Raw genomic sequence first — 13,327 nt, forward strand, 5'->3', positions numbered from 1 at the left:
CCAGAGGCTCTTCCTGGAAAGGTGCATGGGTGTGGTGAGGGATGGCTGGTCCCTTCGGAGCTCCCACGGCAGCCTGAAAGGTGGAACCGCCCCTCACAGGGACTGAGCCGTATAGCTCAGTGGTTGGCGGTGTAGGCTTTTGAACAGGACAGACAGGGGTCAGATCTCCACTCCACCACCTGTTACCTGTGCTCCTGGGTGAGCCACTGGTCGCTCGTCTGTCATTGGGATAATAGAAGCTATCCCAAGAACAGGAAATGGGTGGGAGGAGTGTAGCAAAGCCCTGACAACAGCGCCTCAGGTGTAGTGAGTAGGAAAGACCAAAGCCAGGCTTTCATCTGCCCTCGGCTGCAAAATGGCTGGTGTTGAATAATCTGTCGTAAACGGGGCGCTCAAGCCACACCAACATCCACAGAAAGAAAAAGGTGTTAGAATCCAAAAAACATCCTCCCGCGTGTTCTGGATCCTAAGCACGTAAGTCAGGCAGTCTCCATGGGAACCTGGACGCTCGTGGCGCTCAGGCACTGACCCTGGTTCTGTGCCGCCTTCATCCCGTGGGCAGCCAGTTTACTGGACGAAAGGAAATCCACAGCTCACTAACTTTCCTTCCGCTTGTAGCTGGTGTAAATGCATCAGATAGCAGGTACTTCTTAAACCTGTTCAGCCCGTGGGGCTCTTTCTAGAACCCGGGAACAGTCGATCTTGGGGTTTACTGCCCAGCGAGGAGGTGTGTTACGAACAGCAAACACGGCTGTTGGCAGATGAGAGTTGACACCAGTGAAAGCTTGTGTCCACTGAGACAGATGGTCAGAGCAGAACACACCAGGACACTAGCAAAAAAAGACAAGAGTGGCTGTTTCTGAGTTTTTCCCACTGTCTCTTGCTTATTGCATATTCATCCCTTTCCTCATTTGCAACCTCATTTGCATCCTCATCTGCATACACAGGATGGTGGTCACAGGTACCAGTTGTGTAAGCAAATTCCAGATTGCCGGGGTGGGGTGGGGGAGGGGAAAAAAAAACCTAGAAATTGAGCAAGTTTAATCCGTTCCACTTAATGTTTTTGCAAATTGATTGCTAGAATTTAAACATAGCTAGACCATCTTGGGCCAACTCATGGAACGCTAGTGTTCCCTGGGAACCTAGCTTGGGAACCAGTGAAATATTCCACGTGCTGCTCCCCAAAGACTACCCGGCACAAAGTCAAGGCCCGAAAGTCTGTTTCTTTACGTGTTTATTATGAAGCTGCCTCCGGGCTTCCAAGTGGCGTGTGTCACTATGACAAGGGCCAAGCATGGGTTTAAGCCCAAAGAGGAGCCCCATCTACGGAAGGAGAAACTGTCTCACTGAGAAGTGACTAGTCCAAGGTCACGTCACTCCAGTGGTGAAACAGGGACTTAGAACCCAGTTCTTCCTGCCCCGAAGCCGTCCTTTCCCCGCCTCCGAGCCTGCCTTGGAGGGTCTTCTGATCTATTTAACTAAGAAAAAGTGACAAACGCCCTCTGTCTGAGGGGCTGAAGGCATTTGAAACTGCGTGGAACTTTGAGATGCAAATGTTCCCTTTTATTTATTAATTTATTTTTAACTTTTATCGGAGTATAGTTGATTTAAAATGTTGTGTTTCTGCTGTCCGACAAAGCGAATCAGTTATCCATGTACATATACCCACTCTTTTTCCGATTCTTTTCCCATATAGGCCATTACGGGGTATTGAGTTCCCTGTGCCGCATAGTAGGTCCTCATCAGTCATCTCCCTTATATACAGTAGTGTGTATGTGTCGGCCCCAATCTCCCGATTTCCATTTTGTTAATAGTGTGTTTTGCTTTGTTTTCCTCCTGCTCTCTCCGCTCATCCCGCAGAACACAAACTTGACTACCCAAGAGCATGAGAGCATCATTGTGGTAAGTCCCGGGCAGCCCCTTCCCCCCGTCCACCTCCCGTGTGCCCACAAGCCTCCCCGGGTTTGAGTGAACTCTTGAAACGCCAGCATCATCCACCGGCACGGTGGCCTTGCTCAATTTTGTCTTTTCTATCAGGCCAGACCTGTCTCCCTCCTGCCTTTGCACATGTCAGAGTCCCAGTTGATTGGGGGGGGATGTAATTATCAGTCTCTGAGGTTGGTAGCAAATGTGCCTTAATCACCTCCTCCTTCCTGAGTCGGTCGCGGTGAGTGGAGGCCGGAGATGGCGGAGACCGTAGAATTTACTCTCAGCCGTAACCCTGTTAGCTGAAAGGTACAGGTACACTTTCTCTTTCTTGCCCCAGGACATGCTCCCAATTAATCCACACCTAGAAACCCGGATTGAATTCCCTCTGATGTGCAAAGTGTGATGGTAGTTTCTGGGACTTGACTCTGATGTGAGCATCTTTGGTGTAAAATATCTTCCCGGGTGATTTTAAACTATGAAATGTGGTTCTCCCAAGAGAGAAGAAAGAAATGAAGTTGCACCCACTGGGTGCCAAGCACTGAGCTCTGTATTTGAATCCACAGGTAACTAAGACGGCCCCTGCCCCCAAGGAGTTCTTGGTCTATTAAATGAGACTGCTGCAAAAATAAGAGGCGTGTAACATAGACAGTAGAGTGATAAACTCACCTGGGAAAGAAGCCAGAGAGCTTCCCAAAGGCAATGATGTCTGAGCCGGGTTTCGAAGGATCAATAGGAGTTTGCCAGATGGCAAAACAGGGGAAGGGCTTTCCACAGAGAGAAAACAAAACATGCAGAGAAATTTTTTTTTTTTAATATTTATTTATTTGGCTGCGCCGGGTCTTTAGTTACAGCACGTGGGATCTTTGTTGCCACGTGCGGGATCTTTAGTTGCAGCATGTGGGATCTAGTTCCCTGACCGGGGATCGAACCTGGGCCCACTGCATTGGGAGTGCGGAGTCTTGACTGCTGGACCACCAGGGAAGTCCCATGCACAGAGATTTAAAGCAACATGGTATATTCTGGAAGCTTCAGCATTGCTGGAGCATAAAGCATAAGGAAGTAGGAAGCAGGAAGGCAGAACTTGAAATGGAAGTGAGAGGCAGAGCTTTGTGTGCCCAGGAAAGGACCTGGAACATTTACCTGCCCAAGAGGTCCCGCGGCTGCAGCCTTTGACACAAGGGCCACATCCCAGACATCGTGCCCCTCTGAGCTGCTTTAGGGCTTCGGAAGCCCACCCACTTGGCCCTGGCCAGCCCGGCCTGGAGAATCACCCTCTGTGCTGCAGCTGTGTCCTGTGGGCACCAAAGGAGGTGAGCCTTAGGGCTTTTATTGTGGAGAGTGAAGGCAGCAGCTTCTGTGGTGTTCCAACCGCAGTGTCTGGCGCATAGCAGCTGCTCAGTGGGTGTCTGCGAAGGATATAGAGGTTTTTCCCATGCTCTGCCCTGACCACCCATTGCCTCCTCTTGCTAGATCAGGGGCAGCCTGGACCTCCCCAGTCACCCACCGGCACCTTTCTCTGGCATGTTATTAATTAATAAATTCACTGCACAAAACATTCGTTGACACGTGAGGACGAGTATTTGCCAGACGCTGGTCTACCATTGAGGGATTACTGTGTGCTGGCGGAACCTGACAGATAATCCGGAAATCACGTGGTCCGGGCTTGAGATTTGTTCAGGGTGTTAGGGGAGCACAGAGGGCAGGCACCCGAGCTCCTCTCTCGGGGAGGGGACTGGGAGGGAGATGGCAGCGGGCTTCAAGGAGGAGGTAAGCGAACTGAGTCTTCACAGGTGGAGGGGATGCTCCTGGGACAGGCAGTCCAGGCAGGGAGCTCAGCACGGGCAAAGGCAAAGAGGCTCTCGCTGGTGGAGAAGCAGGCAAGGACGCGGGTGCCGGGGAAGGAGTTGGCATCTTCCCCTCCTGGTTGGCAACACCTGTGGGTCCCACCGTGCACCTCAGCCCCGGAAGGAGAGTCAGGGCTTTGGACTTGGGAGGAGCCTGGGAAAGGAATTGTGATCTGAGAAATCCAGCCTGCATTTATTCAGCTAATTTGGCTGGGCTGACCCCTTAAAATGGGACTGGGCTGAGCTTCCCTGCTCAGCGGGGATGCCTGAGAACAGGGGAGAATTTGATCTCAGGGTCTGAGCCTCAGCCCCCCCCGTTTTACGGCCTTGCTTTCAGCGTTCTCTATTACCGATGCTGTTATTATCGTGAAGCCTTCTGTAGCCTCCTTTCATTCCAGCCATTACGTTTTCTGATTTGACCTGTTGACAATTAGTCTTCTCCCAGGGGGGCTTGGTTTTTGTTTTGTTTTTTTACGCACTTATTTTTCAAAAGTACTTTCACGAGTAATTTAAGTTGGTTTTATTCAACCCATCAGTCAGGCATCAGTGCCGTGGGTAATTGTTAGCTGGTAACAGCTGGCGTGTCACTGGACAAGCGTGGACCTGGAGTCCAGACTCCGGCAGCATTCCCACGTGCTGGTGAAGAACGTGGGCTTAAAGCTGAGCGTGGTTCAAGTTCGGAGCTGAGTGCAGACCCTGGGCTCACCCCCTACCGGCTGTGACCTTGGGCGAGTAATGGAAGAGCTTTTAATTTCACTTAAAATATCTTTAAAATATTCTTTAAAGTACTTTTGTAAGGATTTCATGAGTATATCTTCATTGTTACAAAAAAAAAAAAAAAAAAAAATTTCACCTCCCAGCGACCCCTTCAGAGGCAGCCCTGGAGGTTTTCATGGGGTGACAAACCCACAGAGACAGACACGGTTGTGGTGTTGTTGTTTTTTTGTTTTTCTTTTAACATTAAAGATGCGAAGTTTGATGTGTTGTCCTGTGTTCGATTTTTCACTTAAGAGCATGTCTTGGAGATCCTTTCAAGTCAAGACATGCAAGCACGTGTCTAACCCAGGGTTTCTCACCCTCGGCACCAGTGACATTCGAGCATGGATGACTGTTTGTGGTGGGGCCGTCCTGGGCATCGTAGGAGGTTGAGCAGCATCTCTGGCCTCCACCCACTAGAACGCCCCCCAGCATTCCCCCGTTGTGATGATCGCACTGTCTCTCCATCCATGCTCATGTCCCTTGGGAGGGGGGCACAGCTGACCCCGCTTGAGAACCACTGGTCTATCCCATACTCCATTCTTTCCACTGGCTCTCGCGTATTTTTATTTAACCAGATGGCCATTCAGATCATTTCCAGCTAACTTGACACGCTGAGCCTCAGTCTCCTCATCTATGAAATGTGTGTGATAACAGTGCCTTTCCCCACAGGGCTGCTGGGAAAGTTAAATGGGCTAATACACCGAACATGCTTGGAAGAGGGCTAGGCTCATAGCCAGATGCCACAGAAACATAAAATCTTCCTATTAATAATACGCTCTAAAATGATCCTTACTCTGTGACTGGGGCAGGCCTTGTAACAGCCTCCCTGACCCTCTGTCTCTTCATCTGTGCAAATGGAAATCACTACCGCTTGACCTCACGGAGCTTTCACGAGGACCAAATGAGTTAATAGCTGTGGAGGGGCAGAGCCCACACCTGACGCCCGCCCGCCGTGGGCGCTGAATCTCTCCCCTCTCCTTTATCCCTGCGAAAGAGGTGGCCCCAGCTTGACTGAAGGGGCCGAAGCCAGCAGGATACACCCTGCACGCCATGCTTCTGCCCAGAGGTGGTCCCAGAGCTCAGTGTGGGGAGCAGAGCCGCGGGCCAGGCAGCGACTCGAGGGCTGGGCGGGGGGCGGCCCTTGCCCTGCCCCGCCACCCATGCTGTGGCCTGACCTCTCTCCGCGTTCACGAGCGTGGGCAGCAGAGAGTCCCCACCTGACGGGCCGGCCACTGAACTTCTGAAAATGAGCGTGCAGAGCCCGAACCGTGGGCCCGGCCTGCTTTGGGGTGTTGCATCATCGTTCATTGCCCCGTTTCTCCTCCTACGGAGCTGTCACCAGACGGGTTGCTGGTCTCCTGGTCGTGTGGAGAGCCCAGGCTGAGAAGTAGCATGGTGAATCATTCAGGGCCCTGGCTCACACACATGGCTTCAAATCCAGCCCCAGCGCCTTCTGACCACGTGACCTTGGCCAGCAGACTTCATCCCTCTGAGGAAAGGGCAAGACGCACACCCCGCTCCCAGCACACGGTGAAGATCAAGTGACATGACACAGCCCGGAGCCCAGTACAGGCAGGGCCTGCAACAGCTACGGCTATTGTGGGTGTTGCTGGTGGTGTAGTATTATCATCAGTGTAACGACTGGTCCACGTGGCTGCGGGGGGTCGCGGAGGGTGGTGGGCGCGGCCTTGCAGTCAGGTCGGAGCCCACCAACCCCCTTCCCACACCGTCGGGGAGAGCTGCCTGTGGCGGTGGACCTGCTCTCCGTCTGCGCTGTGCATCGCAGGGGCCCCTAGATTCACGGGGCTGGTGAGCACTTGAAATGCGGTCAGTGCGACTGAGGAACTGCACTTTGCATTTCATTTCCTTTAGAATCGTTTCTTGGGAATTCTGTGGCGGTCGAGTGGTTGAGACTCCGTGCTTCCACTGCAGGGGGGCACGGATTCGATCCCTGGTTGGGGAACTAAGATCCCGCAGGCCATGGAGGGTGGCCAAAAAAAAAAAAAAGAAAGAAAGAAAGAAAGAAAGAGATCGTTTTCTTCCGTGTCAGTTACAACGGGAAGAGTGACACGTGGCTAGTGGCTGCCGTGTTGGGCCACGTAGCTCTAGGCGAGTAAGACCCTGGGCCCCGTCGCCACTTGTGGGTCACCCCGACCGTCGCTGCTGTGAAGCAGAGCCTCCGCTTTGATGACGTCATCTTCCACATAATGGGGAAGATGGGCTGGTGGTCATCGCCATCGAGCTACGTGTTCCTTCCCCTAACGGTCCGGAGACAGGCGGAAGCCCTCCCCGAGGGGTACCTGCACACATCCAAAGGCCCTGCTTGCGGGAGCAGGGCCAGGAGACCCTCTGAAACCAAGCAGGCAGGGTCTGGGCTACGGGGCTCAGTGATGGGGAGACCCTGTCATCACAGAGCCTTCCTGAGGAGTTGGGTGAAATTGCCACCATGTCCGGTACAGCCCAAGACGCCCCCCCCCCTGCGCTGGTGTCAGTGACAAGCTGTGCTCCAGGCAGTGGGCTTATCCCAAGCCTGAGACACCAAAGCTTCTAGAGTTTTCTCTCATCACCTCCCCTCAACAGCCCTGTGAATTGGTAACTCTAGTTTTCCACGTTTTATAGACTAGAAGACGAATGTCCAGAGAGGCCGAGCTGCTCACTCAGTCACACAGCCTGGCAGTCTCGGTGCTGGGTCCTGGGTCTCCCGTTTCCTACTGTCGTGACCAGTGCGGAACTGAACGAGTGGACTTCACATAGGCATTAACCATCCATCCCATAATGAATGTTTATGGAGAGCTGGCCTTATCTCAGGCTGGGAGAGGCACTTTACACCAGGGCTTCTCAGTTGGGGCCGATTTTGTCCCCCACGGGGAATTCGGCAATGTCTGGACGTAGCTTTTTTTCCATTGTTCCAATTTTTTATTTGAATTTGAAAGTTAGCAAAATCATTAAAGCAAATTATGAAAGGGGCAGAAAAATCAAGAATCAAACACCGTCTGAGCCATGGGAACCTTGCACGGGAGTGTACAGCTGGCCTAAGACGGCTCGGTGATGGGACTTCCCTGGCGGTCCAGTGGTTAGGACTCCACACTTCCAATGCGGGGGGCATGGGTTCAATCCCTGGTCGGGGAACTTAGGATCCCACACGCCACGCAGCGCAGCCAAATCTTTAAAAATTAAAAAAAAAAAAAAAAGTCTCGGTGAGGAATGAATTCAAGGGGCATTAGACGTTCTAACCTCCCTTAATATAAAATGAAGTGCATCTGGAGACAGTTTTGATTGTCACAGTTGGGTTGGGGGTTGAGAGCAAGGATGCTACCAGACATCCTGCAGTGCACAGGACAGCTGCGCCGCAAGCAAGGGCCAGCCCCAGGTGCTAACAGGGCCAGGCTAAGAAGCCCTCTCTGCACAGATTACCTCCGCTCACCCTCAAAGTGATGCTCTCTGGTCCACCTTCCTGGTGGGGACCACAGGGTTAAGAGAGACGAAATAACCTGCTCCAATGGTCACATCATAGCAAGTGCCTGAAGCAGGACTTGCAGCCAGGACTCTGCCCCCAAAGCCTGGGCTTGTAACCACCACGCGTCCTGCCTCGGAGGCAGGGGCTGTTGATCCATGGGGGACGCGGGTGGTCATCAGCAGGTCGTGAAACCCCTAAAGTTGCATGCGTCGTTACAGATGTATATTTTTCTAGGGGGCAGCCCAGAGATTTTATCAGCTTCTCAGTGAGAGCCACGTACCCCGCCACACACACACACACACACACACACACACACACACACACACACAATTTAGGAGCTCTGGCCAGCAAGTTAGAGGATGGCTCTTTTGCCCAGAGGGTGACGAGGAGGTTGTGCTTTCCACCGTGCGTTAACCGTCTTACATAGACCGCCCCCCACCCCTACGATTCCTTCCAAGAGATTCCGAATGACGTTTGTTCCTTTTCTTTCAGGCAATCGCTCCTTTGCTGGAAAACAACCATCCACCACCAGATCTCTGTGAATTCTTTTGCAAGGTACGGCACTGCTGAAGCGGGGCTGTGTCTTTAAGAAGCAGCCTGTCTCTGTCTGTGCGTGGCAGGGGTTGGTTTTGCAAAATTTGCTACAAACCAAACTTAGACCATCCCCCCCGCCCCAACCCAGGTCAGGGCCCCAGACACAGCCAGAGACAAGCCAGGCACCCCATTCTTGGGTTACAGCCCCTTCTCCGCCAGACAGGTGGTAAGTGAGACCCAGGGTCAGACCAGCAGGTCAGGGAGGAGCGTCAGAGTTTTCCTTGGAATGTCTTCCTGGCTGTCTAGGGAGAAGTTTGCAGCAGACTTTCTGAGCTCCTGACATCAGAGCTGGGCTATTATTAGTAGCCAAGGCTCCTGTGAGCGCCGGCCGGCCCACAGTGAGGGCACAGCGTGGGGCTTTCCCTGAACAGGGCAGGCGGGCGGGGGATGCCAGGTGAGCTTGGAGGAGCCCCAGAGCAGGACATCCAGTCCCAGGGACCCCACGCCAGCCTTGCAGTGGGATTTACGTGGACCATCCCCAGGGCACGTCAGGGACCAGGCGTGCCCCGTCTGAGAGCACCTTGGTGGCCCGGGGGCTGGACCAGCACACGATCCTGTTTGATCCGTTGCTGGGTGATTTTTTTTAATGCAATGGTCTGATGTCCTTGGAAAGTCACAGGGCCTGGGTTTGCTGCTTTCCCAGCGCTCTCCTGCTCTTCCTCCTTCCGACCCCCCTCACCGAGCTTATTCCTTCCACGGCCACACACCGTCCTTCGGGAGTGGGGGCTGTGTGCACCAGTGAGACGGGCGCATGGCGTGGCAGAGAAGGCTCCTGAGGACCTGCTGGTTCTGGGGTAAAGGGCACCGTGGTGCACTTATTGCTCCTCTGTCCCCTCACCCAGGGAGCATGCTCTCTGTGTGTGTTAGCGGACGCAAGCTTTAGGGAGACAGGATCACATCATTCTCTTTGGCCCTGTCTCTCCATCAGCAGACCTTTCCCAGCAACCCACAGAGCAGAGGGTAGGCCCAGCCTGCTACCTGAAATGCCCAGGTGCATCTTTTTTTTTTTTGCGCTACACGGGCCTCTCACCGCTGTGGCCTCTCCCGTTGCGGAGCACAGGCTCCGGACGCGCAGGCTCAGCGGCCGTGGCTCACGGGCCCAGCCGCTCCGCGGCACGTGGGATCCTCCCGGACCGGGGCACGAACCCGCGTCCCCTGCATCGGCAGGCGGACCCTCAACCACTGCGCCACCAGGGAAGCCCCCAGGTGCACCTCTTAACGTGGGCGTGTGCCAGTGCGTGCCCTGTGGTCCACGCGGGTGAGCCCGGAGTGTACAGTTGTGTGTGTGCGTGCAAGAGCGTGTCTAGGCATCGGGCCCTGTGCCGTACCAAGGCCCCCCTACCCCGTGGGGCACACCTGGGGAAGGAGTAACCACTTGGTGGGATGCACACGACTAAGACGGGCCTTCTCTGCCCCCAGCACCTGGCGTTGTGTCCCCAAGCAGGGGAGTCAGGTCACCCAGTGTTTGGGCTCCTGAGAGAACGGCCAGCTGCTCCCTTACCTGTCCCAGCAGGTCATCTCCTCTCAGTATTTTGTCCCATTTAATCCAGACCTGCTCCTTGTTCTCTTGTCAAGCTGGGCGGTTTCTCCCGGATCTCACGACGTTCAGACTTTTGTTCTAGAACAATGGACCTTTGTTCAAAGTACATCATACCTGAGGGTTCCTGGTAGCACAGTTTGAAAAACAGTGATGTGGAGGAAACCATCCTTTTTGGCATTTCCTGGTAGAACTCCCTGGGTAGCTGCCCTGCCGTTTGGAGGGAGGGGCCCAGGCACAGGGATCGGTGAGACTCAGGGCTGTTTTCCCTCGGGGGGGGGGGGGGGGGGTTGGAGTCGCAGCCTCAGCACTTCCTCCACCAGGCAGCCCACCCAGAGAGGAAGGCTTGAGGGAAGAAAGTCGCCTCCACTGGGTCCACTTGGCCAGCTCTCTGGACACGCCCAGGCAGCCTCTCCTGCCAGACTTGGGAGCCAGGACCCCGAGATTTGGGGGCGGTTTACTTATCAAGTATTGTCTAGGATTTCTAATATCCCAAGTCCAGTGTCCTCTTCCAGGGTTGGAAACAGCACCTTCAGGCCCAGGCAGGTTTAAATGCGGTGGGGCAGCACATGGTCTTTTCCACCCGAAGGCCTTCAGTTTCACTTTGAAAAACAAAACCCCATGCTGGTGAGATAAAAGACATCCAAGAGCTGCGTGTGGCCTGCACCCTGCAGCCAGCTAATCAAAGCCTTCAACTGAGAAGTCACAGAATTTTCGAGATTCTGGCATCCAAGCACAAACCCCCGGTATTCTTGCACCTGATTTCCAAGAGACTCCTCTGTTAGACCACGCACGCCGAACCTCAGTGCTATGGGGACGTTGCCCTGTTAAATAGGATTGTGTGGGAACGGACTCCTGTCTGTACCCGCTGAAACAATCTCAGACCGTCAGTCAGATCAAAACAAAGAGCAAACAGGAGATCCCGTCCCCACCCACTTTTCTCACTCCCCCAAAATGAGCAAAAAGGTATGCAGCAGTGTTGAGCAGGGGAGCCCAGGCACCAGAGCCGGGCTCACTGCCCCGAGCCACAGACCACGGTCAGGGCTTCCAGAGGCCCCGGCTGGCCCCCCGCCAGGCTCGGCGCTGACCATTTCCTCCTGCCTCCCCAGCACTGCAGAGAGCGGCCCCGGTCCATGGTGGTCATCGAAGTCTTCACCCCCGTGGTCCAGAGAATCCTCAAGCATAACATGGTAAGTGCCCCTGACACCCAGACCGCAGAGCCGGGGGACGGTGGGGAGCCTACAAGCTTCCAGTCTTGCATTTTTCCAAAGATTTGGGGGTGGGGTTGGCGGCTGACGGCCAGGGACTGGGCTTGGGATTCTGTTGCACCCTGTGGGTTTTCATGCACCCTACCCCGCTTGGTTCTGTTTTTTGCTCTTAAGACAACAGGAGGAATCTTTCCACGGTAAGAATGACAAAAATAATGTGGCTGGGGGAGAAGAGATAGGTCTCGTGTGTGTAGAGTCACAAAGAGTATCTGTAGAAACTCGGCCCTCGAGGAAGGGGAGTGAACTCCTCAGTCCTTAAGAGGGGGCTACCCGTAGGAGCGCCCAGGGAAAGGGCGGAAGGAGGGCCGTTCAGTGCAGAAACCTGACAGTCGTGACCTCAGCCAGAGGTCAGGGTCAACGTCCACGGTGTTAAGTCACAGTGCGGCATGTACCCTCGATGTGATGTGAGGAGGAGGGCCCTGGACCTCGCGGGTCTTCTCTCTCAAACCCACCATCTCGGTCTAATCCTAACAAAAATGTCAGACTAATCCCAGCTGAGGGACATTCCACAGAACACCTGATGGCCCTCAGAACTGCCAGGTCATCGGACACAAGGAGAGTCTGAGACTCGGCCACAGCCTAGAGGCCCTAGGAGACATGAGGAGTAATTGCAATGGGGTTTTCTGGATGGGATCCTGGGACAGAAAAAGGACATTAGGGGAAAATCGAGGAAATCCACATAAAGTACGGACTTAAACTAGTTAATTTGAAAAACATAGGCGCAGGGCTTCCCTGGGGGCGCAGAGGTTGAGCGTCCGCCTGCCTATGCGGGGGACGCAGGTTCGTGCCCCGGTCCGGGAAGATGCCACATGCCGCGGAGCGGCTGGGCCCGTGAGCCGTGGCCGCTGGGCCTGCGCGTCCGGAGCCTGTGCTCCGCGGCGGGAGGGGCCGCGGCAGTGAGAGGCCCACGTACCGCAAAAAAAAAAAAAAACTGAAGAAAAGAAAAAAAACATAGGTGCAGAATTTCATTGCACACTCAGTGGTCTGGTCTCTTGTAATCTGCTGGCCGTTTTGCATTCTGTCCTCAGTCCAGTGAGAGCAGCAAATGTCATTGTTTTCTCTATATTACACATGGGGAAACTGAGGCTGAGCAAAGTCCTCTAACTGACCCCAGGGCCACAGCTGGGAATAAGAACAACTAGCACCTACTCTCAGGTATTTACGGAGCACCTTTCAGAGCCGGATGCAGTGTGACGTTCCAGTGTATTATGTCATGTGACCCTCTTGACGGCCCGTGACCTCCTTCTGCAGATGAGGAAGTGGAGACCCAGAAAGTGCCATGGGTTACTCCCAGAACCTGTGGGCAGCTCTGATTTCTGTAGGTTACTCAGGGACCTGTGGGCAGGTGTGGTCTCTCATGAGTGGTGCTAGGGAGCAGGCAGTCTGAAGCAAGGGCTGGTGTTCCAACAGGCTCTGCTGAGCCAGCCACCAACCTGGACTGACGTCGCCTGGGTGGCATGGAGGCATCTGTGTCATTGCATCACACACTGGGGCACTGAATCGGTTGAGGGGTGACCGTGACCACTGCCCCCCTACCCTGTCGAGAGGCAGCATGTGAAAACAGCTCTGAAAAGGGGTGACCTGCTCACAATTTGGTTTGTGAGGTAGCTTTCCTGTCTCGACACCAGACCCCCGAAGAATAGTACATAACCTACCCCCTTCCCCAGTCAGGAATGGAAAGTATGACACATGCGCCACCCTCCCCCATCCCACACCCCTGGCAGACATCATTAGCCGATTACAGCACTCCTCCTGCAGAGCCCAGAGGTAGCTTCAGAGTCTTTCTCCACACAGCATTCCAAGGAGCCACTACAGGTTGTACCATGTTGGTACCCTACAGATTCTCTTTACCATTCTCCCTGAGTGATCACACACCATAATTAAATTGTTGCTTATTTCTGAGATCTTCCTTAATTTGAGATAAATGTATTTCTTGTTT

General features: G+C 54.0%; 1 protein-coding gene across 2 annotated transcripts in view; it reads left to right on the forward strand.

Annotated features, from left to right (window-relative positions):
* Positions 1-13,327, forward strand: part of CMIP (c-Maf inducing protein) — a 240,068-nt gene that overhangs the window by 190,777 nt on the left and 35,964 nt on the right. For both annotated transcript variants that reach the window (XM_059046047.2, XM_067019834.1), the window contains 3 exons: positions 1,861-1,902; positions 8,482-8,544; positions 11,230-11,310. In XM_059046047.2, coding sequence (XP_058902030.1) covers positions 1,861-1,902; positions 8,482-8,544; positions 11,230-11,310 — 186 coding nt within the window. The remainder of the gene's footprint in view (positions 1-1,860; positions 1,903-8,481; positions 8,545-11,229; positions 11,311-13,327) is intronic.

Source organism: Kogia breviceps, chromosome 18, assembly GCF_026419965.1.
Source record: "Kogia breviceps isolate mKogBre1 chromosome 18, mKogBre1 haplotype 1, whole genome shotgun sequence".
Classification (NCBI taxonomy): Eukaryota; Metazoa; Chordata; class Mammalia; order Artiodactyla; family Physeteridae; genus Kogia; species Kogia breviceps.